At 41.0% G+C, this 24854-nt stretch overlaps 1 protein-coding gene across 1 annotated transcript in view; it reads right to left on the bottom strand.

The window, feature by feature from the left end:
- CASK (calcium/calmodulin dependent serine protein kinase) overlaps positions 1-24854 on the bottom strand; it is a 327853-nt gene that overhangs the window by 40567 nt on the left and 262432 nt on the right. Inside the window, 4 exon segments of the mRNA XM_081808983.1 lie at positions 1147-1170; positions 10187-10375; positions 12011-12091; positions 14967-15044. Coding sequence (XP_081665109.1) covers positions 1147-1170; positions 10187-10375; positions 12011-12091; positions 14967-15044 — 372 coding nt within the window.

The raw sequence follows: 24854 nt of genomic DNA, 5'->3' as shown, positions 1-24854 counted from the left end.
GCAGTGAGGGGGATGTTAAAGTCCCCTACTATTATTGTATTGTTGTCGATGTGTTTCTTTGATTTTGTTATTAATTGGCTTATATAATTGGCTGCTCCCATGTTAGGGGCATAGATATTTACAACTGTTAGATCTTCTTGTTGGATAGACCCTTTAAGTAGGATATAGTGTCCTTCCTCATCTCTTATTACAGTTTTTGGTTTAAAATCTAATTTGTCTGATATAAGGATTGCCACCCCAGTTTTCTTTTGATGTCTATTAGCATGGTAAATGGTTTTCTAGCCCCTCACTTTCAATCTGGAGGTGTCTTTGGGTCTAAAATGAGTCTCTTGCAGGCAGCATATTGATGGGTCTTGTTTCTTTATCCAATCTGATACCTAATGTCTTTTGATTGGGGCATTTAGCCCATTTACATTCAGGGTAACTACTGAAAGATATGAATTTAGTGCCATTGTATTGCTTGTAAGGTGGCTGTTACTGTATATTGTCTCTATTCCTTTCTGGTCTATGTTACTTTTAGGCTCTCTCTTTGCTTAGAAGACCCCTTTCAATATTTCTTGTAGGGCTGGTTTGGCGTTTGCAAATTCTTTTAGTTTTTGTTTGTCCTGGAAGCTTTTTATCTCTCCTATTTTCAATGACAGCCTAGCTGGATATAGTATTCTTGGCTCGTATTTTTCTCGTTTAGTTCTCTGAATATATCATGCCAGTCCTTTCAGGCCTGGCAGGTCTCTGTGGAGAGGTCTGCTGCCAATCTAATGTTTCTACCATTGTAGGTTACAGACCTTTTGTCCCAAGCTGCTTTCAGGATTTTCTCTTTATCTCTGAGACTTGTAAGTTTTACTATTAGATGTTGGGGTGTTGATCTATTTTTATTGATTTTGAGGGGGGGTTCTCTGTGCCTCCTGGATTTTGATGCCTCTTTCTGTCCCCAAACTAGGGAAGTTCTCTGCTATAATTTGCTCCAATATACCTTCTGCCCCTCTCTCTCTTTCTTCTTCTTCTGGGATCCCAATTATTCTAATATTGTTTTGTCTTATGGTATCACTTATCTCTCGAATTCTGCCCTCGTTATCCAGTATTTCTCTTTTTCTCAGCTTCTTTATTCTCCAACAGTTCATCTTCTATATCACTAATTCTCTCTTCTGCCTCATTTATCCTAGCAGTTAGAGCCTCCATTTTTGATTGCACCTCATTAATAGCCTTTTTGATTTCGACTTGGTTAGATTTTAGTTCTTTTATTTCTCCAGAAAGGGTTTCTCTAATATCCTCCCATGCTTTTTTCAAGCCCAGCTAGTATCTTTATAATCGTCATTCTGAACTCTAGTTCTGACATCTTACTAATGTCCATATTGATTAGGTCCCTGACAGTCGGTACTGCCTCTTGTTCTTTTTTTTTGAGGTGAGTTTTTCTGTCCTGTCATTTTGTCCAGAGGAGAACAGATGAATGAGAATACAAAATGCTAAAAGGGTAACAATGACCCCAGAAAAATATACACTAAACAAATCAGAAGGGACCTGAAACCAGGGGGAAAAGAAAGGGAAAGAAAGAAAAGAAAAAGAATATGATCAGGCTGGTGAATAGATCAGAGCCACACACTACATTTTGGGCGTATTTTGGTCTGTTAGAAGAAACTGCCTCCCAAAATTTTAAAGAAAGAAAAACTTATAATTGTACAAAGATAAGGGTAAATACAATGAAGGGATGGAATATGACTGTAAAGATGAAAATTATAAAAGATTTTATAAAAGGAATTGATAAGATAAAAAGTTGGTTGAAAAAAGAAAGAAAAATTAAAAAAAAAAGGGGGAGAGAATATGATCAGGCAGGAGACTAGAACAAAGCCGCCATACACTAGAAATTTAGGGTATATTTTTGTCTGTTAGAAGAAACTGTATCCCAAAAATTTTAAAGAGAGAACAACTTATATATGTACCAAAAATAAGGTTAACTACTATGAAGGGATAGAATATGACTCTAAAAATGAAAAATAAAAAAGATTTTTAAAAAAGGGATTGATGAGATGTTGGTTGAGAAAGGGAAAAAGAAAAATTAAAAAAAAAATAGAAAAAGAAAAGAAAATTTAAAAAATTATCTTTGAAAGACTAAAGAATCAGGGGGAAAAAAGCCATGAACTCTATGTGCTGTATTTCCGTGGTGCTGGAGTTCTGCTGTTCTCATTGATTGGTAAACTTGGTCGTGGCTGGCTGTTCTTGCTGATCTTATGGGGGAGGGGCCTGTTGCATTGATTCTCAAATGTCTTTGCCACCAGGTGCCCCAGGTGGAATTGCCCCGCCCTTGCTGGGTCCGGGCTAAGTAATCTGCTCGGGTTTGCTCTTGGGAGCTTTTGTTCCCTGCAAGCTTTCTGTACAGCTTTGGAGGATGAGAGTGAAAATGGTGGCCTCCCAATCTCCGCCCTGGAGGAGCCAAGAACTCGGGGCCCCACTCCTCAGTGAGGCCCAGAGAAAAGCAGTCAGTCACTCCCGTCTCCCTGGTCTCTGGCCACACTCCGTGCTCACCCGGCCTGTGACTGAGCGTTTCTATCTCTGGCACCCGACCCCATGTGGAGTCTCTAAACCCAGCAGATCCCTGCAGTGCGCTCCTGTGCTGCTCCTCCCAGGGGAGGAAGGGGAGTCTCCCCGGATCTGCCACTTGTTGGGTCCCTGCTGGAGGAGCAGTGGCCTGACTGTGCCACGGATCACGGTTTATGGCAACCCCGAGCTGAGAGCCCACTCCTCACTCCGTCTCTGCAACTGGCTTCCCCGCTCTGGTGCCTGGAAGCTCTGCCGCACTCGGGCACCCCCGTTCCTTCTGTGACCCCGAGGGTCCTGAGACCACACTGTCCCAGCGAGGGTTCCACTGGAGCCACTGGAGCGACGTCCCTCAGCGGAGCAGACTTCTAAAAGTTCCGATTTTGTGCTCCACGGTTCTATCACTTGCCGGTAGTGGCTGACGGAGGCCCCCTCCCCCGCCGTCTATCCTCCCGAATATTGCCTCGGATTCACTTCTCTGCAGTCCTACCTTCTAGAAAGTGGTCGCTTTTCTGTTCAGAGAGTTGCTGCTATTCTTTTCTTTGATCTCCTGTTGAGTTTGTAGGTGTTCAGAATGGTTTGATAACTATCTGGCTGAATTCCTGGGACAAGATGAAATTTGGGTCTCCTACTCCTCCTCCAAATTCAATTTTTAAATAGTTTAGGGCAATCCAGTGTATTCCTTAAGTGAGCTTTGGTGTGCTTCTGTCTTCCAGGGAATTTGTCCATTTCATCTAAGTTGCTGAATTTCTTGGCATAAAATTGTTTATAAGATTTCCTTATGCCTTTGGCTCAGGTCATGATCCCAGGGTCCTGGGATCGAGTCCCGCGTCTGGCTCCCTGCTCAGCCGGGAGCCTGCTTCTCCCTCTCCCACTCCCCTTGCTTGTGTTCCCTCTCTCGCTGTGTCTCTCTGTCAAATAAATAAATAAAATCTTTAAAAAAAAAAAAAGATTTCCTTATACTTTTTATGTCTGTAGATTCTGTAGTAGTGTTACTCTTTTATGCGGGATACTGGTCATTAATGTCGTCTTTTTTTCCTGATCAATCTGACCTTCTCAAAGAAAAAGCTTGTTTTATTGATTTTTCTCTCTATTCTGTTTTCTATTTCATTAATTTCCATTTTGATCTTTATTATTTCTTTTCTTTCACTCACTTTGTGTCTAATGTGCTCTTTTTTGTTCTAGTTTCTTAAGGTAGAAGCTGAGGTCATTTAAGATATCTCTTTTCTAATATAGGTGTTTAGTGCTATGCATTTCTCCCTAAGTACTGCTTTCACAGCATCCCAGAAATTCTGGTATGTTGTTGTTTCATTTTCATTCACTTCAAAATACTTTTTAATTTCCCTTTTCATTTCTTCTTTGATCCATGGGTTATTTAGAATTGTGTTATTTAGTTTTCAAATGCTTGGGCAATTTTCCCAAGGTCTGTTATTCATCTCCAACTTAATCATAATGTGGTCTGAGAATTATACCTTGATATTAATATAGCCACTCCAGCTTCCTTTTGTTTAATGCCATCATAATACGTCTTCTTCCATCCTTTTACTTTGAAGCTATTTGTCTATGTACAAAGCAATTCTTGTAGGCAATATATAGTTGGGTTTGCCCCCCTCCCCCATCTGACAATCTCTGCTTCTTAATTTGGGGAATTTAGACTATTTGCATTTCACAGGATTATTAACATAGTCAGGTATAAATATATCTTGTTGCTATTTATTTTTCTTAAAGATTTTATTTATTTATTTGACAGAGAGAGACACAGTGAGAGAGGGAACACAAGCAGGGGGCGTGGGAGAGGGAGAAGCAGGCTTCCCGCAGAGCAGGGAGCCCAACGCGGGGCTTGACCTCAGGATCCTGGGATCATGACCTGGGCCAAAGGCAGACGCTTAACAACTGAGCCTCCCAGGCGCCCCTCTTGTTGCTATTTGTTTTTGTTCCATCTGTTCCATGTTCCCTTTTTTCCTCTTTTTCTGCCTTCTTTTGGATTAGTTTATTTTTATTCTATTTTCTCTCCTGTGTTGTCTGATGGGCTATAATTCGGTTTTGTTGTTTCAGTGGTTGCTTCAGGGCTGATAGGATACATCTTTAACTTATCACAGTCTACCTTCAAGTGATATCATACAATGTCACATATAGTATAAGAATCTTTTAACAGGGGTGCCTGGGTGTCTCAGTCGTTAAGCATCTGCCTTCAGCTCAGGTCATGATCCTAGGTTCCTGGGATCGAGTCCCGCATCAGGCTCCCTGCTCCGCGGGAAGCCTGCTTCTCCCTCTCCCACTCCCCCTGCTTGTGTTTCCTCTCTCGCTGTGTCTCTGTCAAATAAATAACTAAGATCTTAAAAAAAAAAAGAACCTTTTAACAGTATAGTTCTACTTCCTTTCTCCTGACCTTTTTGCTACAGTTATACATTTTACTTTTACATGTAATAAGCCCTCAAACACATTGCTGTTATTTTTGTTTAAACTGCCAATTATCTTTTAAAGATATTTTAATGATCAGGATGTCTTTTAACATTTCTTATACTGTAGGGCTACTGAATTCTTTCAGTTTTGGTATGTCTGAAAATGTTTTTATTTTGCCTTTAGTTTTTGAAACATACCTTTGCTTGGTTTTGAATTCTAAGACAAAACCTCTCAAGGTTTTGTTTTTTCTTTCAGTACTTTAAAGACACTGTTCTTCTTAACTGTATTGTTTCTGATAAGAAGTCTGATGCCACTCTTATCTTTGTTCCTCTGTATGTAACATTTTTATCTGTTTTTAAGATCTTCTATTTATCATGGTTTCTAAGCCATTTGATTAAGATGTACCCTGGTGTTTTTTTCTTCATGTTTCTTGGGTTTGGGGTTCATTGTGGTCTTACACCTGAAGATTTATAGCTTTCATTAAGTCTGGAATGTTTTCATCCATTATTTCTTCAAATATCCTTTCTCTCTCTTCTCCTTCATAGAATCCAATTAACCATATGTTAGGCTGCCTGAAGTTGTCCCAGAGCTCAGCAATGCTTTTTTCCTTTTTTTAGAGAGAAAGAAAGAGAGCACACGAATGCAAGTGGCGGGGGGGGGGGCAAAGGGAGAGAGAGAATCTTAAGCAGGCTCCACAACCAGTATGGAGCCTGATGTGGGGCTCGATCTCATGACCCTGAGATCACGATCTGAGCTAAAATCAAGAGTCAGATGCTTAACCAACTGAGCCACCTAGGCACCCCTGCTTTTTTCATTTTTAAAAATTCTTTTTCTGTATTTCATTTTGGGTCGTTTCTATTGCCACATCTTTGAGTTCACTAATCTTTTCTTCTCAAATGTCTGATCTGCCATTAATCCCATTCTAATTCTAATATCTTTGTCAGTCTGTCAGTTTTGATTGATTATTCACATTTTCAGTCACATTTTCCCCCTTTTTTACATGCCTAGCAATCTTTGAGTCAAGGACAGACATTGTGAATTTTATCTTGCTGCATGCTAGATGTTTTTTATTCGTATAAATATTCTTAGGCTTTGTTCTGGGATATATAGTTCACTTACTTGGGTCAATTAGTTTGATCCTTTGGGTCTTGCTTTCATGATTTGTTAGGCAGGTCTTGAGCAATTCTGAGCCTAGGGCTAATTATTCTTCATTACTGAGACAAGATCTTCCTGCGCACTCTATGCAGTGCCCCATGAATTTGTTTTCCAGTCCAGCTGGTGGCTAATGGGCAGTGAGTATTCGGTACTGTTCCCTCTAATCCTTTTGGATGGTCTTTCCTTGGCTCTGGGTAGTTTCCTCTCATAAATGCACTGATCATAACTCAGATGAATACTTCAGGGGGACCCTCTACAGATCTCTGGGGTTCTCTCTCTGCGCAGCTCTCTCTTCTTCAGTCCTGTTCTATGCACTTGAGGTGCCTAGGTCTCCTCGGATTCTCAGCTCTGTCTCCTCAATTCAGGGTGTCTGCCTGCTCTGCCTCAGTTTTCCCCTCCTGTGCTGTGGCCTGGAAACTCTCTCAAGTCACTAAGGTCAGGCAATCATAGGGCTCACCCTGTGTGCTTCCTGTCTCTTAGGGATCATTTTCCTTTGCTGACTGATGTCCAATGTCTTGAAAATTGTTCTTTCATGTAATTTTGTTTGCTTTTATGTTTTTTTGCTTATTTCAGGTGAGAGGGTAAATCTGGTCCTTGTTACTCCATCTTGGCCAGAACTAGAAGCTCCACATATTTAATGCCAGACTAGTGGTCTACAGAGATTACTTTTTGTTTTCCCATTATTCTCTATTATAAGATAAAATTTCATAAGCATATTTTTTGTACTAGACATGGCTGATCCTACAAATCACATGGGGACCTTTTAAATAATACTGTCTTTTAAACTCACTCTTTGGATTTAGATTCAGGAGGTCTGGAATGGAGCCCAGAAATCTATATTTTTAACAAGTTCCCTTGGTGAAAACCAGTCTTGACTTTGAGATAAGGGTAGGGGGACTGTCTTATCTTCTTCATTGGAGAATAATACTCTGTTGGAAAGCTTCATGAAAATATTTGAACCTTTATAATTTAGACACTGAATCTGCACAATTCCACAAAATGTAACTTTGCTTGGTTCCTATTTTGCAGTTCTTAGAAGTGGTAGGCAAGCAATGTGAAAAACTGGTATATCAAAATGTTTCTAGTCCCAACATTCAACTGTAATGTTCAAGTTTCATTTCCAACTTGTATATTCAATCAGCATGTAGGTTACCAAGAGAGGTGTTCCTGGAGAAATGCTATAAATTAATGTGTAATTTAAATCTAATTTCATAAGGGAAATGACAGTATGATGGGGGTTCAATCCTTGAAATTAATAATGTATTCATTCAACCAATGTTACTGCGATCCTGTTATGTGGGCAGGTACTCTGCTAGGCACATAATGAATGAGACTATTCACTAGTGAATAGACAACAGTGATGAGACAGACAGGGTCTCTTATGACTAGGGGGAAGTTCACCTCAAACCGACTAGAGTTAATAACATTTATTATTTTGTCTGCCCCAAACATTTCTTTGCAGAGAGGAACTGACTCATGTTCTCTCTGTTCCCAAGTTCCCAAATTCCAGGGAAGGGACTGGTCCAGCTTGGGATGGGTGCCTACTCATGAACCTACCCCCAGCTTGGGGTAGACTCCTGGCCTTTCCTTGTTTATATAAGCCTTTCCCCTATTGTCCAAGCTAGTTCAAGTCCGGTCTTCATCACTTGCGACTAAGGGAGTCTCAGTCAACTGAGAGTAATTTCAAGGTGAATTTGTAAATGGGAAAACAAGGGTGTAAATGGGAGCGTATCACCCTTGTAGGGTGGATCTAACATAGTTGGACACGTTACAGAAGGTCCAAAAAACAAAAGAGATAATATAGGCATATCCTGCACAGTAATATAATGCTTTTAATAAGACAACTAACCAAGCAAATGAAGCTGTATTAAATGTAATGGAGAACTGTATTCCATTGTTGAAAATATTTTACATCAAATAATTCCCATTTTTATGGCAACCAGTCAAAGGGAGAACGCACACTTTCAGTAGGATCAAAGATAGAACAGAGAAGGGCTTTTTTTAAGGAGACTTTTAGGGGAGACTCAGGGCCATTTTATGCTCTCTGAGAAAAGTAACTGAGGGATACATTTTTACTCAGTCTATGGTGTTTAGGTAGTGAGCCTCCATAGAAAAGATCACACAAATGTCATTGGGCTGCTTTAGAATATGATGATCACAGGACACTTCTGGGCCTCCTTCTTGTGGTCCTTCCAGCTTTCCTGTCTATTTTGCTTGGCTGAATGTCATCACTTCTTCTTGCCTCTTGGACACAGCCTTCTCTCCTCTATAGCTCTATCATAACTGTTCGTGTTTAGCAAACTGTGCTGAACTGCCTACTTACTGATTTGATGCTGGCAGCCCTGGGGAAAGTGAGCTCTGGGAAGAGGCCGTGTCTTACCTGCTGCTACATCACTGGCATCCAACACAGTGATTGGTGCACAGTAGGCACTTAACAATCATTTGCTAAATGAGTGAATGAATAGATAATATGAATAAATGGATACTAGACCTTCAGAGCCAGGTGGGATCTTGGGGGTCATTTAGTCAAGTATGCTTCTGGCAATAATTGCTAAGCAAAGTAGGAGCAGACTTGAAGTGATCTGCCCAAGGCAGCCAAAGGCTGCTACTGCCTGTGCTCTTAAGCCAGAGGGTTGTTTGGATGGCACCAAAAAGGGGTTGAAGTGATTCACATGCCCCCTGCCTGCTGCAAGTGCTGGGCAGAGATCAGTAAGTGAGAATTACAACCGGAAACATCTAGGCTTGAGGGCTCTTTGGAAATGGCAGTCAGAGAATCACTGCTCTGTAGCTCTCCCTTTAATTTGGAAAGCAACTGGGCAACTTTCTTAAGTAGGGAATTTGTTTTTCTATATCCCAATATCCCTTTTCTATGCTCCGAGGGAAAGATATGAATGCGTTAAGTTTGAATGCTTTTTTCCCCCCTTCCCCCTAAAGATAGGATTCCTCCCCCAAATATGGAACTTTTCCAATAGTCTTTCTCTCAATAGGTAGCATCACTGTCCATCTGATTGTGAAAATCTAAAGCTTAAGGGACATCCTTGGTAACTGTTTCTCCCTCAGTCCCCACCATCAATCTATTATCCAGGTCTATTGATTTTACTTTTTTGTTAAGTATGTTCACTTCTTTCCATTTGGTTTCCGCACCTCTAGCTCCCAGTCCCATCCACTCTCCCCGGTCCTGAGGCAATAATCTCCTCACTGGTCTCCCTACAACCTCGCTCGTCCTCCTCTAATCCATTCTCTGGAGGGCGTCTTTCTAAAATGCAAATCTGATCTTCTCTCCCTGCTTGAAACTCTTCAAGAGCCTCCCACTGTCTTTGAGACAAAGAACAGAATCCTTAACATGTCTTTCTTTCAACACTCGTGTGTCCCGTTCCTGCCAGGCACCGTTTCCTACACGGCAGCCGTGGTGCCTTCTTTCCATTCTGAAACTACGTGAAGAGCCTTTCTGACTAGTGGGCTTCTGCACACGCCGCTTGGTTGGCCTGGATGGTCTCCACTCTGCCCTCCTGCCCCACGCCCCACTTTGCTCGGTTAACACCAAGGAGCCTTTCCTCGATTTTCCTTTCCCCATCTATGAGGATTCTGTGACAATGAGGCAGGTTCAGCATCAATTGATTCTGATGTTATTCCTACACCCCAAGAAAATGAATTCATATTAAAGAGGTAGATGTGAATGGAAGGAATGTTATTTTAGCCACATTGCTCAGTTCTTGGGATGCCTTCCAAATCAGTCTTCCTCTGGTTTTGTTGAAGGCAACAGATCTTGTAAGAGGATGTTTTTCACAATGTCATTAGACATTCGCTTTTTCAATGCCAGTATTTCAAATTGTGCCCCCAAGGTTTTTCCTGGAGTACTGTACCAGGTAGGTCCTTTTTTGGTGAAGTTGCAGAGCATTTGGGAAAGGAGAGGTGGGAGGAGGCCTCAGGCATGGCCTCAGCTGGAACAGTTCTGGGTGCGGGTTGGGAGGTGGTGGAGGACCTGGAAACAGGCTGCTTTAACACTCTCGTGCCCTCCTTCCCTCCCCGCCCCCTAGTAGTGTAGGCTGAAGTTGGGAGCCCTAATTCAGGCTGGGACTTGAGAGTCTAGAAAACTTACCATGGGCTCATCTGTGTTCTTTTGGAACTGGACCAGGCGGACTCTGGTCACATTCTCCATATCCATATCTCCGTTGGCGCTTTCTGGAGAATCACCATTTAAATAGGGAGAGGTGGGAGGAGGTGTGACCCTCAATGCTTCATCGCTGTAAACTTCATGTGCCACTACATCGTGAGTCTGAAGTAAGGCCTGGTAGTTTATGAAGAAAGGAAAAATATTGATAATAGCATTATTCCAGCAGAAGTGTGTTATTTCAAATAAAGGCAGACATAATGCAATTTCAAACAACTTAGTAGAAAGAATCATCTGTAAATAGAGGTGGCAAATTTGGGCTGGGGCTTACAATGGGAACACATTTAAAAAGAAACAGTGCAATAATTGGAGTTTTGAGCAAATATCTTTCTGGATAGTATTAACCAAGAACTTTTTTTTTTTTAATTTTAATTTTTTTTTTTTACAGAGAGAGACACAGTGAGAGAGGGAACACAAGCAGGGGGAGTGGGAGAGGGAGAAGCAGGCTCCCCGCTGAGCAGGAAGCCCGACGCGGGGCTTGATCCCAGGACCCTGGGATCATGACCTGAGCTGAAGGCAGATGCTTAACGACTGAGCCACCCAGGCTCCCCTTTTTTAAAGATTTTATTTATTTGAGAGAGACAGAGAGAGAGAGCGAGCACGAGTGGGTGGAGGGGCAGAGGGAGAGGCCGAGAATCTTGAGCAGATTCCCTATTGAGCACAGAGCTTGGCACAGGGCTCCATCTCATGACCCATGAGATCATGACCTGAGATGAAATCAAGAGTCAGATGCTTAACTGACTGAACCACCCAGGCCCCCCATGTAGCTAATGTTTTAAAAATGTTATATTCAAAAACTAATGATGTACTATACAGTGGCTAACTGAACATAATAAAAAATGTTATATTTAACATGGATTTCCACTTGTAATCATGCTTTTGAATTGCAGTTAAGTAGATAATTCTGGACCTTGTTTCACAGAAAGGTATCTCATCTATTCTGAGTTCTGTTTAACCATTTAGTGTTAAAACTGGCTAACTACAGGTGCTGTCCCCATTTTCCATACAATAGAAATGAATGAAGTGAGTGTAAGAGGTCTGCATCGTGGAGAGATGGAATTCTTCCCATAAATCACCAAGGTTCAGAGAATTCTTTTTTAGTGAAAACTGTCTCCAGTTTGAGTTCTCTGTGGTTTAAGTACCATACACAGTTCCAGTGACTTAAGAACTATCCTAGCAGGAAGAAAATCCCTTGTGTGATGACCATACAGTCCTTGAAGAGCGACCTTAGGAATAGCATCTTTACGACTATGACACAAAGTAAACAAAAAGGATCTTGATGTATTTGGTATTACCTGGTACTGTAATCTTTTTTTTTAAATTTTATTTTATTATGGTATCTTAGTCACCATACATTACATCATTAGTTTTTGATGTAGTGTTCCATGATTCATTGTTTGTGTATAACAACACCCAGTGCTCCATGCAGAACGTGCCCTCCTTAATACCCATCACTGGGCTAACCTATCCCTCCACCCCCCTCCCCTCTAGAACCCTCAGTTTGTTTCTCAGAGTCCATCGTCTCTCATGGTTCGTCTCCCCCTCCGATTCCCCCCTTCATTTTCCCCTTCCTACTATCTTCTTTTAAACATATAATGTATTACTTGTTTCAGAGTGGTACTGTAATCTTAATAGTCTGATATTGTATGAGTAACGACGTATCTGATGAAGACGGCCACATTTTACGAGGATTATTAAAAACTTCTTTTGAAAGTGAGATTTTAGTTCTATAGAAGTTTAATTGGTACTTACCATGAAATGAGGTTGTGTTAAAATACGCTTTAGTTCCTTTGCATCATTATTCTCAGGGTAACATGAAATTTCTTCCAATACCTAAAAAATAAGCAAGATGTGTAACAGGATAAACAGGATGTCAGCTTTAGAAAATAGAGAATTCTTTTAAATTAAAAATTATGAATAGATTTTTTTTACAGCAGGCAAAACAATTACTTTGGAAAAAATTCATCACTTTATTAAAGGTTATCAATATAAAAGGACTTTATTGATGACAATAAAAAAATAAAATTGCTATAATTTCTCTGACTATATTACCCAACTATAACCCGAAAGGTTATTGAAAAATACAAAACAAAATGACAAGTCCACAATACATATTTACTACAGGTGTAAGCAACTTAATGGGAAAATATCTCTACAAATCTTTTTTTCCAAACTCACTCTCAAAATGAATCTGTAATAAAAGTTAATAGCAGCTTTTTTTATATTAACAAAACAGTCGATTCCTTTTAGAAAGATTAAAATGACATGGGCTCACATAAAGAACCATTTAAAGAAAAGAAACACTTCAGTAATTTTCCTGCAGCCTGGCAGAGTCAGTGTTCTTCTCCACACACATCTCCTCACATAGAGGACACCATGCTTCTGCGAATAGTTCCTAGCATCAGCTGCCAGGGAATCCAAGAGAACAGTTAAAACCAAAAACCAAAAACCACTGAAAACTTCTCTTTCCACTCTAAAAGTTATCCGTTACCATCAGGATGGAGTTACTCCATTTAAAATTTGACTATGTGACGGAGACCAGAGGAAAGCCTCTGCTGTTCGCCCCCCACCCCGGCCCCCCAGAGTAAACATACGGCTGTGGTTCTAACCATAGATGGTTGGACTCACAGAGTAGTTAAACATATTGCACTCAGTTCCTAAAATTGAGCCAATCAAAGACTGCTTCAGCAGGACTGGATGTCAGGGGCACACAAGTCATCCACCCAGAGGAATCTCTTGCCTCATCCTGGAGAATCTTAACACTGGGGCAAGAAGGACCATTAAGAGGTCATTTAGATGACCTCTAAGGCTTTAGATTTCTCAGGCATACCTAAGTGCTACTCAATCACCCCCTCAGGGAAGAAGGAAAAAGACCAAACAAACACTACAGGGTTTCTTTCTTATCTAAAGGAACCCTTAACAAGTGCTGGTTATGCTGTTAATTCATATTGTGTAATGAAGTTAAGCAAATTCTCCTCTGTGTATTTTATGCTTTGAGTGTCTGTACCAGTGGAATGGAAGGATGAAACTCTGTGTTCTCTCTGGTCCCCTGCTACTCTCACAGTCTGTGATTTTTTTTTTTTTTTAAGATTTTTATTTATTTATTCATGAGAGACAGAGAGAGAAAGAGGCAGAGGGAGAAGCAGGCTCCCAAGGAGCAGAGAGCCCGATGCGGGACTCAATCCCAGGACCCTGGGATCATGACCTGAGCCGAAGGCAGACGCTTAACCATCTGAGCCACCCAGGCGCCCATCACAGTCTGTGATTTTAAACAGTGAGGTGTGATCCCCTAAGTCAGAGAGAACCTCTCCTGGCTGGTGCCCTTGACCGCATGGGCAGGTCCAGCAGCACCCTTGGTCTTGTTTCTCAGTGAATATGCGATGCTCTCTAGTGCAGGCGTGGTGTTTAAAATCTGGTAGGGAAGGGATTCTGTCTTTCATACTCTTTTTACTTAGTAGTCTCACTGTATAAAAACTGTTTTTAAAGGGAAATATTAATTTGCATACAGACTTTTATAACATCAAAAGTGAAAGAAAAAAAACTACATGTCTAACAATGGAGGAGTTGCTAATTCATTATGATTTAGTAGTAACAAAGAAGATTTATCCCCTCATTAGAATTTATATTTATGAAGACCAAGTATAAACATTGGAAAAATGATTATATAACATCAAGTAAGAAAAGATACATTTTGATTGCAGCTACATGAAATTTATATGCAAAAAAATAGAAAATAAAATTTATATGCAAATGGTAGTGATTGGAAGTGTATACGCAGAAATGAAAATTACTGTGTTAGGGTGCTGGGATTATGGATGGATTTTTACTTATCCAAACTTTTTGCAATATCATATTTCTATAATAAAAAAGTTGGGATGCCCGGCTGGCTCAGTCAGCAGAGCCTGCGATCCTTGAACTCGGGCTTGTGAGTTCAAGCCCCACATTAAGTGTTGAGATTACTTAAAAAAAAAACATAAGGAATAGCATGGAGGACATTAGGAGAAGGAAAGGAAAAATGAGGGGGGGCGGATTGGAGGGAGAGATGAACCATGAGAGACTATGGACCCTGAGAGACAAACAGGGTTTTAGAGGGGAGGGGGTAGGGGGATTGGTTAGCCCGGTGATGGGTATTAAGGAGGGCGTACTGCATGGAGCACTGGGTGTTATACGAAAACAATGGATCGTGGATCACCACATCAAAAACTAATGATGTATTGTATGGTGACTAACATAATAAAATTAAAAAAAAATACATTAAAAAAAAAGTTGGTAATAGGTACAGCCATGTACACTAGACGACAATTTATAAAAACAACTTTTCTCTAAACTCAGTATACTTAATTGCTATAGATATTTAATTAACTTCCAAACACTACCACCTTAAAAAAAGCAACTCAAATTTTCATAGCCTATTTCCAACCAAGCGCAGTAAAATAATTTTTTTTAAAAAAGAGAAGTACAACTCATATATTAACATGTTCAAGTTTACATAGCAGAACCAGAACTAGAAATCGAGGCATTGTTGTCCCTGAGGCTTTTCTTTCTTTCCTGTATGTAAAATGTTCAGTGTAAACTTAGAAATACTAAATCTGACTGTAATGGTCCAACTGTGACTCCAAGGAAACCATCTCTTGCTGAGCAGCAGAAATGTTTTCAATAAAGGTAGCAAATATGACTCCCAGATACATTTACAAAATATATCACTTACCTCTTTGGCTCTCTGTACTGCATCACTCGGAGGATTCCTGATTTGTGGCGAAGACTTTGTGTTAATTTTGTCATACAGCTAAAAGCAAAGAAGAAAATCTGATCAACACTCATAATTCTTTGCTAAACGTTCAGAGCTGCATATTTATTATTTCACTAAACAATATCTTCCTCTGACAAACACTGGCTGATGATTTCAGTGGTCTCCTCCCATTAATAATCTCTTACTCATTCAGTGAAACTTGTTGCAAGAGGAGTCTTATGCGTATTGTTTTAGAAAATCATCTTCAAATAGATGGTCCAAGATTCTGTCAATGTGGCAGTTTCCTTTCTCATTTAAAATCGATCACTATTTCAGAATTGCAGTATTTTGTTGGCTCCGGTAGAAGCAATAGTCACTAACATGGATACAGAGCAAAATGAAAGAATGCTTTCTGGCCAAGACACATCTGAAAGAATTTTCACCGAAATCTAAATCTTGGGAAAGGGCAAACCCAACTCCTTCTAGGAAGGAATGTTCTCACAAAAGGTTTATGCTTGTTTTACTAGGGCTGTTTATTAACAGTATCTGCGCTGGCATCCTTCAGCAGGAAATCAAGGACATGAACTTTTTCCTCTTGAATTTGCAAATTCACAGAGCATGAGAAGACACTGAAAAGAATCTAAATAGATTTCACATCATCTAAATAGATGCCACATATCTAACTGATCCAAAATTTGACTTTCTGAAGACAATTTAATTCTTTAAGGAAAAATCTCTGTAGGGTAGAAATGCAATTAAAATATTAATTTCTACCTCAAACAAAATGGCTCATTTGACAGTCTGCTTTGAAAAGTGAAAAGTTAAAATGGATTTTGGCTAGTCTGCCGTGTCTATTTCCTAACTTCTCTAAGATAGGTGGGTTTTTTTCCATTGGTTTTTGTTTAGTTCTTTTTTCCCTCCTCCCACGTACCACAATGCTAGTGTACAGGTCAAATACTGACTGTATACATCCTTCAGGTTACAGTTAGATTTGCTTATACTGATGCAAGATAAAGCCTTATGATTTGTTTGGGTTGGGCCATACCATCCATAAAAATGCCTTATGATAAATACATAATTACAAAGATGCCCAATAAGAACATTGTGAAGATAGAGCAGTGACCATTTTTAAACGAGGGCTTTGAGAAAGTACTACTAAATCAGAGGTTAAATGCACAGTGTAAGTAGGCTAGTAAAATGCTGTTTAAAATATTATACAGTTGAGCCTTGAACAGCATGGGTCTGAACTGCATGGGTCTAGTTACTGCGGGTTTTTTTTCCCCCAATAAACACAGGACAGTACTCTAAATGTATTTTTCTTATCATTTTTAAAAAGATTTTGTTTATTTGAGAGAGAAAGAGAGAGAGAGATCATAGAGGGAGAAGCAGACTCCCCGCTGAGCAGAGAGCCGGATGCGGGGCTCAATCCCAGGACCCTAAGATCATGACCTGAGCCGAAGGCAGCCACTTAACGGACTGAGCCACCCAGGTGCCCGTCTTATGATTTTTTTTTAAAGGTTGCCCCAATTACAGTATCATCAGCACTGAGTACCCATCTCCCTGTACCCTCATCTGTAGATCAGTAGCGGGTATTACAATTTTATAGAAGGTTATGTATCCATTTGCCAGCTTGTTAAGCACAAGGAGTCTCTAGATAAGTTTTCTATTCCTCCCATGTTCCCTCTCCTCTAGAAAATGAGAAGGGGTCTTTTTACTTATTTACTTTACAAAGTAAACTCTATGCCCAATGTGGGGCTCAAACTCAAGATCAAGAGTCACATGCTCTACTGACTGAGCCAACCAGGTGCCCCTCTTAGGATTTTCTTAATACCATTTTCTTTTCTCTAGCTTACTTAATGGTAAGAATTCAGTATATAATACATATACAAAATATGTGTTAATCAACTGTCATATGTTATTGCTAAGGCTTTTGGTCAACACTAGGATATTAGTAGTTAAGTTTTTGGGGGAGCCAAAGTTATATGTGGATTTCTGATTATGCAGGGGTGGGCCCCCTAACCTCCACGGTGTTCAGAGATCAACTGTATTAACATTTAGGGAACTAGTGATATGTGGCTGGCTCACAAAAGTTCACCCAAATCCCTGTAGAATGCACATGGGCAGTCTTCATCCTCTGAATGGCTTCTATCTCTAAGGACTGTACATTTTTAAAAAAAATTTTATTATGTTATGTTAGTCACCATACAGTACATTATTAGTTTTTGATGTAGTGATCCACAATCCATTGTTTTCGTATAACACCCAGTGCTCTATGCAGTACGTGAGGACTGTACATTTTGAAGTTTGGAACTAGCGAATAGATTTTCCCATAGAAATAATGTTATCTATAGTGTTAGGTTCCCAGACTAGCCTACAGAGATAAATGAAATACTGTATATATGCAATATAAAATAGAAGAAAAAAAACCAACCCACCAAAAGTAAGGAACCAGAAGTTGAAAAATTCCCTAGGTCTTATGTCAGTGTGTTTTCTTGAGGACCTGCAGCAGCACCAGCTGAAGCTGTTAAAACAGAGAGTCCTGGGCCCCACTCCAGACCCACTGGATCAGAATTTGCAAAGGGGGTCCAGAAATCTGTATTTTAATAAACTCCTTAGGTATTTGGAAATCTTATGCACAAGTACCAACTTCTGAGAGTACCAGTAGTCGTCCAACAGTAAGAATTGCTACTTTTATTGAACACTTACTAGATGCTAGTTATTAGTGAAAATGCTTAACATATAGTCCCTCATTTAACCTCAGACAATCCTATCAGGTTGATACCCTTATTATTCCCACTTACAGATGAGGAAACTGAGGCACAGAGTAGTAAAGCGAGATCCACTGTTCTAGCCTTACAGCCACTTCACAGGTGGCATACAGATGCCTGGAGTGTCAACATTTTTAGGGCCCTGCTCCCCAAAAAGTGCTCAGATCAAATTTTCCTCTGCTTCTTTGGTCTGGCCTGATCTAGTTCATCACATATTTGCCCAAAGTGCAGTGGGACTAGTGGTGGGACGAGGGAGAGGTTGGGTGCTTCCCATCAAGGCAGAAGCAGTAGAAGGAATTAAAAGAAGGGCTCTTCTGTCTGAGGTGGGGGCACTGGGCTCTGCCCCTCCAGCTCCTAGGAGAGCCCAGGACTGGAGCAGTCCAGGCAGGCACTGGACACAACGGATAGCTAAGGATAGATGGTGAATCTCAACTGCCTGCTCATGAAGCAGAAGGGCAAGTAAGAACCATGGCAGGAAGGGGCAGAGAGGGGAGGGGCTCACTTTGTCACCATCAGAAGTGAGCCGTTGTTGACTCATCCATCCATCCACCAACTGAGCTCCTCCTATGTACTGGGCAGTGCAGTTCTATTTACTGGGGTTATGGAAATGAAAAAGAGGACAGTTCTTGTCCTCAAAGACTCCCAAATTCCAAAGACATACAGCCAAAGGCCCAGAAACCTATGCCAGCTGGAACCCGTTGAGAACCTCAGAGTCGTTTTGCCCCCAGTGCTATCAACTGGAAGGGATCTCAGTTGAGTGAGCCCCAAGTTGGAGACGATCTGGATTTGCATTCATGACATGCCAACCTTCATCTCCCTCTTCAATTTCTGGGACTGGGTTTTTGCCTCCAGGACTCACAATATTTTAGCGATACCCACAACAAATTCAGACCATTTGAGAAACGGGGCAAAGCAGGTAAAGAAAAAGTCCTCCATGGAGGAATGCTTTAATGCAATGTAACATTAGTGTTTTAAAACAGTAATCAGAAATATGTAGCTTTTCAACTTCTCATTCTTATGGATTCAAAGTTCAAGTCTAGGTGGCTTTGGAGTGAGACGTGGCTGGGTTTTGAGAACAAATGAAGGCTGCAGCATGTATAAAGACTATCTAGAATGATGTGATTTGGGACTTCCCCTGTTGTCTTGGACCTTCAGCTGGAGCCCAGAGCTAAGGCCAATAGGAAGTAACACCAAGCCTGCTAGAGTGCTGCGAAACCATCCCTCTAGGGCTTGCTGAAAGGCAGCCAAAATGGTCCTTCTGTACTCACCCTCATGCCCTATTCTGCCTACAGAGGCAGAAGCCTGGTGTCTGTAGGAATCACAGGATGAAGAGAGCAAGTATTTGATCTCCCCTTCCTTCCTCCTGGGGAGGAGGGCAGAGGGAGTTGCCTTCTTCCTCATGCCCAGTGAAGGGTGGTGGGTGCTCCAAGAGAACCACGCACAGAAACTGGAGGTGCCAGTAATGAGAGCTTGTTATCCCACTCCCTGGAGGGATGCTTGCCCAGTCGCAGTGACTTATGAGGCCCATCTTGGTGCACCGGGTAGGAGCCCTTTGTGAGAGAGAGTCCTTGGGGCAGCTTGACAGGTGATGTTCGTGGCCCTGAGTGAAACATACTGATGCCTGCCTCTTTCCTGGCTGGAGGCCACCTGGGGCAGCCCTTGCCAGCAGGGTGAGGCCGGTGGTAGGGCAACCCACCCTTGTAGTGTATGTGTGTGTTTCCCATGAGTCAAGGAGCTGCTTCAGAGTGTGATCTGGCTGCAGCCATCTGGATGGCTGTCCCTGTCCAAGAGGGCTGTCTGCACGGAGCAAAGGGACCCAGAAGTAAGTAGCTGTGGGATAACACCTGGGTGCAGGAGCAGAGAGGGTGCTGCTGAGGCCAGCTCCAGAGTCCACTGATGATGCAGAACCCAGGACAAAACCAACATCTGAGGACTGCCACATCAAGCGCATCGACAGCCAAGAGGGCCCTGGCTGCCTGAGGGACAGGGTTCTGGAACATGCTGTTTAAGGGCTGCTTTCTCTTTTCCATGACCAGACTCTCGAGTTCCTTGACGTTCAGTAACAGCACCTCACATGGGGCTAAGTACACAGGAGATGTTTAATACATGTTTCTTGAAAAAATAAAGGCGTATTTGAGCTGGTGCAGAGGAACTGGAAATAGATATTTTTAAAAAAAATTTCAGAGTGACATAAAAATAAACAGACTGGGAATACTTTCTTAGCTTGTTTCTTTAGGAACCAGATACCATTTATCTTTGGTCCTTCTTGCATAGTTAAAAACTTTCCCTCAAAATTAAGAAATCTATTTTGACCGTATTTCTTTTTTGGAGTGTGTTCAAGGCTGACTTCATCAAATTTTCAAGGTAGAAGAGGACCAACATGGTTCAGCTCCTCCACTTTTTTTTAAGGTAATTTGTTTCTTCAGCTCCCCCATTTTAAGGAGAAAGCTGAGGTCCAGTGAGGTGAAGTGTCATGCTCAGGGTTCTGTGGCTGGAGCAGCAGGGGCTGGACCGTGACCGTGATGCGCCACCCTTTCTCTCATACCAGATTTCCTTGGCTTATATCAGAATTTAGGAATACACAAAGTCTTCTGCCAGGGAGACACCTTCAGCAAATATTTGGGGACAGAACTGTAGGGAATGCTTCTTACAGGTTGTAGGAAAAAAATATACTAAATATGATTTGAAAGATATTAGCCAATCAACTGCAAGCCTTGCCCTGTTAAAGAATGCTAGAATTCTATTCATTTCCTGGCCAGATGGTAAATATCTCAGGCTGTGTGGTGGTAGGACTCTGTCAGCCACTCAGCCTTGCCGTTTATGCAAAGGCAGCCATTAACCATCCATAAGTGAATGGACATGACTGTGTTCCAATAAAACTTTATTTACAAAAATTGGTGGCTGGCTGGATTTGGCCTGAGCACTGTAGTTTGCCAACCCCTGCTCAAGAAGCTTAAGTTCATGGTGGATTGAAATGGCAAAATATATTTCCTTCTGCTATTTGCTTTCCTGCAATTTGAAGATATCAAGTGTATTTGTTTTTGAACTCTTTTTTTTCCTTTTTAAGTTTTTTTTTTTTTTAGAGAGAGAGTGAGTGAGCGTGAGTGGAGTGGGGGTAGGGGAGGAAGTGGAGAGGGAGATAGAGAATCTTAGGCAGCCTCCACATCTAGTGTGGAGCCTGATGTGGGGCTCAATCTCATAACCCTGAGATCATGACCTGAGCTGAAATAAGGACTCTGATGCTTAACCAACTGAGCCACCCAGGTGCCTCTTAAGTTTTTACTTCCAGTTAACATACAGTGTTATATTAGCTGCAGGTGAAGGTTCCTGTTGCAGGTGAACACTTCCATACATCATCCAGAGGTCAGCACGAGTGGCCGCCTCAATCCCATCACCCATTTTACCCATTCCCCTGCCCACCTCCCCTCTGGTAACCCTCAGTTTGAAGATAGCGAGTGTATTTGTAAAGCTGAGGTGTAGAAGATGAGACAGAGGGAGGGAAGAGTGTTAATAAATTATCCCTAGAGAGGGGCCTGGGGAATCGCTGCTCAGCGGGGAGCCTGCTTCTCCTTCTGCCCCTCCCCGTGCTTGCTCGCATGTGCTCTCTCTCTCAAGTAAATAAAATCTTAAGAAAAAAAAATTATCCCTAGAGAGAAAACAAGAACGAATCTGTTACTGTTCTCTCTCTCTGATGAAGTTAAGGTTCCCCAACTTCAGCACTTTTTATTAAAACACACACACACACACACACACACACACACACACGGCAAAACGAGGAAATGTGAGCAGCTGCAAGGGGAAGACTGTTTGACACTGTCTCAGGCCACTCTCTGCTAGTCTCCGGCACTGGGTCAGATATGACCACACACAGCTATATGGACAAGCTTAATCTTTCTGTCCTAAGAAACAGAAGCACAGTTCTGTTAGGAGGCCACAATTCTGTATCTGAGATAGGCTATTTTAAAAAGAGCAGACTAAAGTTTGTAGTAATATTAAATTCAACTCTCCTGAGACTGTACTTCCAAACATAAAGATGAAATCAGTTAAGATGTCACTTTTTATTCACATTCAACACACTAAATCAAGTTTTTTTTTTTTTTTTTAAACCATCCTCCATCATATCTCACTCTCTTCTGGTTTCTAGTCCTCAAATAGAAGGCTTTGTTTTGCTCCCAGTTTATACACAGCATTTACCAAGATCGACATTTAAAATGGAATGGTTGGCAGAGAACCATAAAGTTACTATCGCTGGGTTATATGTCCCACTAACTTTAGCACAGAGAAAACCAAATCTCAGAACCAGAATGTATATTGGTTGAGATAAGATGATAACTTTTGCAATCAGACTGCAGACATCGGCCAAATAATGAATGGGTTTGTAGAGTTGCAGGGAACTCCGCTGAAGTTCAGCAGGGAACTCTGTTGAAGTTCATTAGCAACCACCCTCTTACCACTTACTTCAGAGAGACTGAAGAAGCTCCCTTCTGGAGAGGAATTCAAGTTTTCAAGAGTCAAATATTTGGCTGCAAAATATGTAATGAAATGTGTCTGCGATCCTAGTACAACAGATAATAACAGCGTTCACGAGTTTACACTGCATAACAATAATGGGAATTGAAATGACTTGCTCTGGAAACAGGGTATCTTATTTAGAACTTTCTTTACAGTTTCTTAGTTGTTTGAAGAAGCTCAGTGATTAGAAACAAGTTTCAATGTCACTTCTTTTCGGTGAACCTGGGGTCAGCCATTGATATCCAACAGTATTTTTTAAAAATACATTTGAAATCTGGCAAATTGTGAGGGAAAGGTGATTTACTACAAAAATGTCAGGAACTGATATTCAACTACTGCACTGGAGCTGATTTTATGAAGTCAGAGATTGAGGAAAATCTTCCGAGATCTAAAAATCTACTTTTCCTGCTCACATTTATACATTAATTTGCTCTCTTTAGGTTAGAAATAGGAAAATACCCTTTCAAAGATCTTTGGCATCATTAACATGACACTCCAAACTAGGAGGAGAGCAGTATATTTAACAGTGGTCTAGAGACTGGGTGATGGGAAATATTAAGTGTGAAAGAAACACACTACAAAATTTAAAATGGGATTTTCAAAAATTTAAGAAGCTACAATGAAACTCTGCAAAGAACTTCTATAACCTGTCCTGCTCACAAATCTAAGAATGATGATGCATCGAGGTATTATGATTTACAAAAAGAAATTAAAGTCACCCAGGGCATTTTTCTTTTGTGGGATTAAAAAAAATACCTTTCCTCTCTGCACTAAAAATGGTTTTTCCTAAAAATTAATATCCTGTAAAACTTCTAAAAATCAACTTAATTTTTAAAAAATAGTTGAAGGAAGCACTCAAAGATTAGTCACACAGATGAGTCTCCATCTGCGTGGAGATAATACACTCCATTCGTTTGAAGAATACACTTTCATTTCATTTGCACACTATCCTTCACAATTTGTACTTTGTGCCAACTTTCCCTCTGAAAAGTCAGAAGACATGTAAATAGCTAAATTTTAAACTAAACTTGTTTCTCGTCTTAAAAAAAAAAGGCAGATCCACAAATCTAGTGACTATAATAGAGTAGCAAGAGTTCCTCTCTGGAATTTAGATTTGCCCTGGAGAAAGGTTCAGGGCTGCCTACCACTACTATGGCCCAGGTTATTTTGGGTAAAGTTAGAAATGGGTATCTGATTTCATGCCCAATAAGAATGGTCCCGGGAGCCCTTGAGTTAGATGTCCCAAGAAAACATTAGCCTAATGGTACAGTAGTGAAATGCTAGCTTAAATTAAGCTTTAGAAAAATCATGATGGGGTATATATCCTTACCTGAAGTCTTAAGAAGGGGCCGGCTTAGTAATATGCTACTGTAACTAAATCAATTATGGAAGTTTTGTCTGACAGCAAAAAGGAAACTGAACAATCAGTTCATCTGGGCCAATTCAAGAGTTCCTGAGAGGGACGCAAAATACTGTGGATTTTGACAGTGAAGGTACCTCAGAGGAGGCCCTCGTTTGGTTTAGGTTTTAGTTGTCTGTGTACAGAGCTGCTTTTGTTTCAAGCCCATTAGAACATTGCACTTATGGGGATTTATTTTTGAAACCAAGAAATTAAGACTTGCTTGACCTCCTAGTTCAGTCTAAAAAGGACATCCCTTTGGTGGCCTAACAATATAGGCCACTGTGGCAGATTCTGGGCAGTAGGCAGCTCTTTCTGAGAAACTCAAGCAGTGGCCTCAGATGACCTAACATGACTGTTCTGTTGGCCTTTTTCAGTTGGCAATTAACTCTAAAATTAAGCCCGGTAAGAAACAAATCATAATGCCTATTCTCAAGCAAGCAAAAGAAACCATAAGGAAAAACCACTAGTTAGGTGATGTAAGTGACTTTATTTTGCTTTTACTCAAGCCTTCTGAAATAGGAACTTTCTAATACCAGATACAAGCATCTGGCCACCTGTGAGAAATTTCACTAGGATATGAATTTCTTTTCCATTAAAACACTAACATTAAAGTGTTGAAGCCTTTTTTTTTTAAATTTTTAAAAGATTTTAATTTATTTATCTGAGAGAGAGTAAGAGAGCCAGAGCATGAACAGGGGGGAGGGCAGAGGAGAAGCAGACTCCCTGCTGAGCAGGGAGCCTGATGCGGGGCTCGATCCCAGGTCCCCGGGACCATGACCTGAGCCAAAGGCAGATGCTTAACCGACTGAGCCACCCAGGTGCCCCAGAAGCCTTTCTTTTTTTTTTTTTATTCTTATGTTAATCCCCTACATTACATCATTAGTTTTAGATGTAGTGTTCCATGATTCATTGTTTGTGCATAACACCCAGTGCTCCATGCAGAATGTGCCCTCCTCAATACCCACCACCAGGCTAACCCATCCTCCCACCCCCCTCCTCTCTAGAACCCTCAGTTTGTTTTTCAGAGTCCATCGTCTCTCATGGTTCGTCTACCCCTCCGATTTCCCCCGCTTCATTCTTCCCCTCCCGCTACCTTCTTCTTTTTTTTTTTCTTAACATATATTGCATTATTTGTTTCATAGGTACAGATCTGAGATTCAACAGTCTTGCACAATTCACAGCACT

The sequence above is a fragment of the Leptonychotes weddellii genome, chromosome X, assembly GCF_054177405.1.
Source record: "Leptonychotes weddellii isolate Sample4059 chromosome X, ASM5417740v2, whole genome shotgun sequence".
Taxonomy (NCBI): domain Eukaryota; kingdom Metazoa; phylum Chordata; class Mammalia; order Carnivora; family Phocidae; genus Leptonychotes; species Leptonychotes weddellii.
This window is presented reverse-complemented; position numbering and strand designations above follow the sequence as displayed.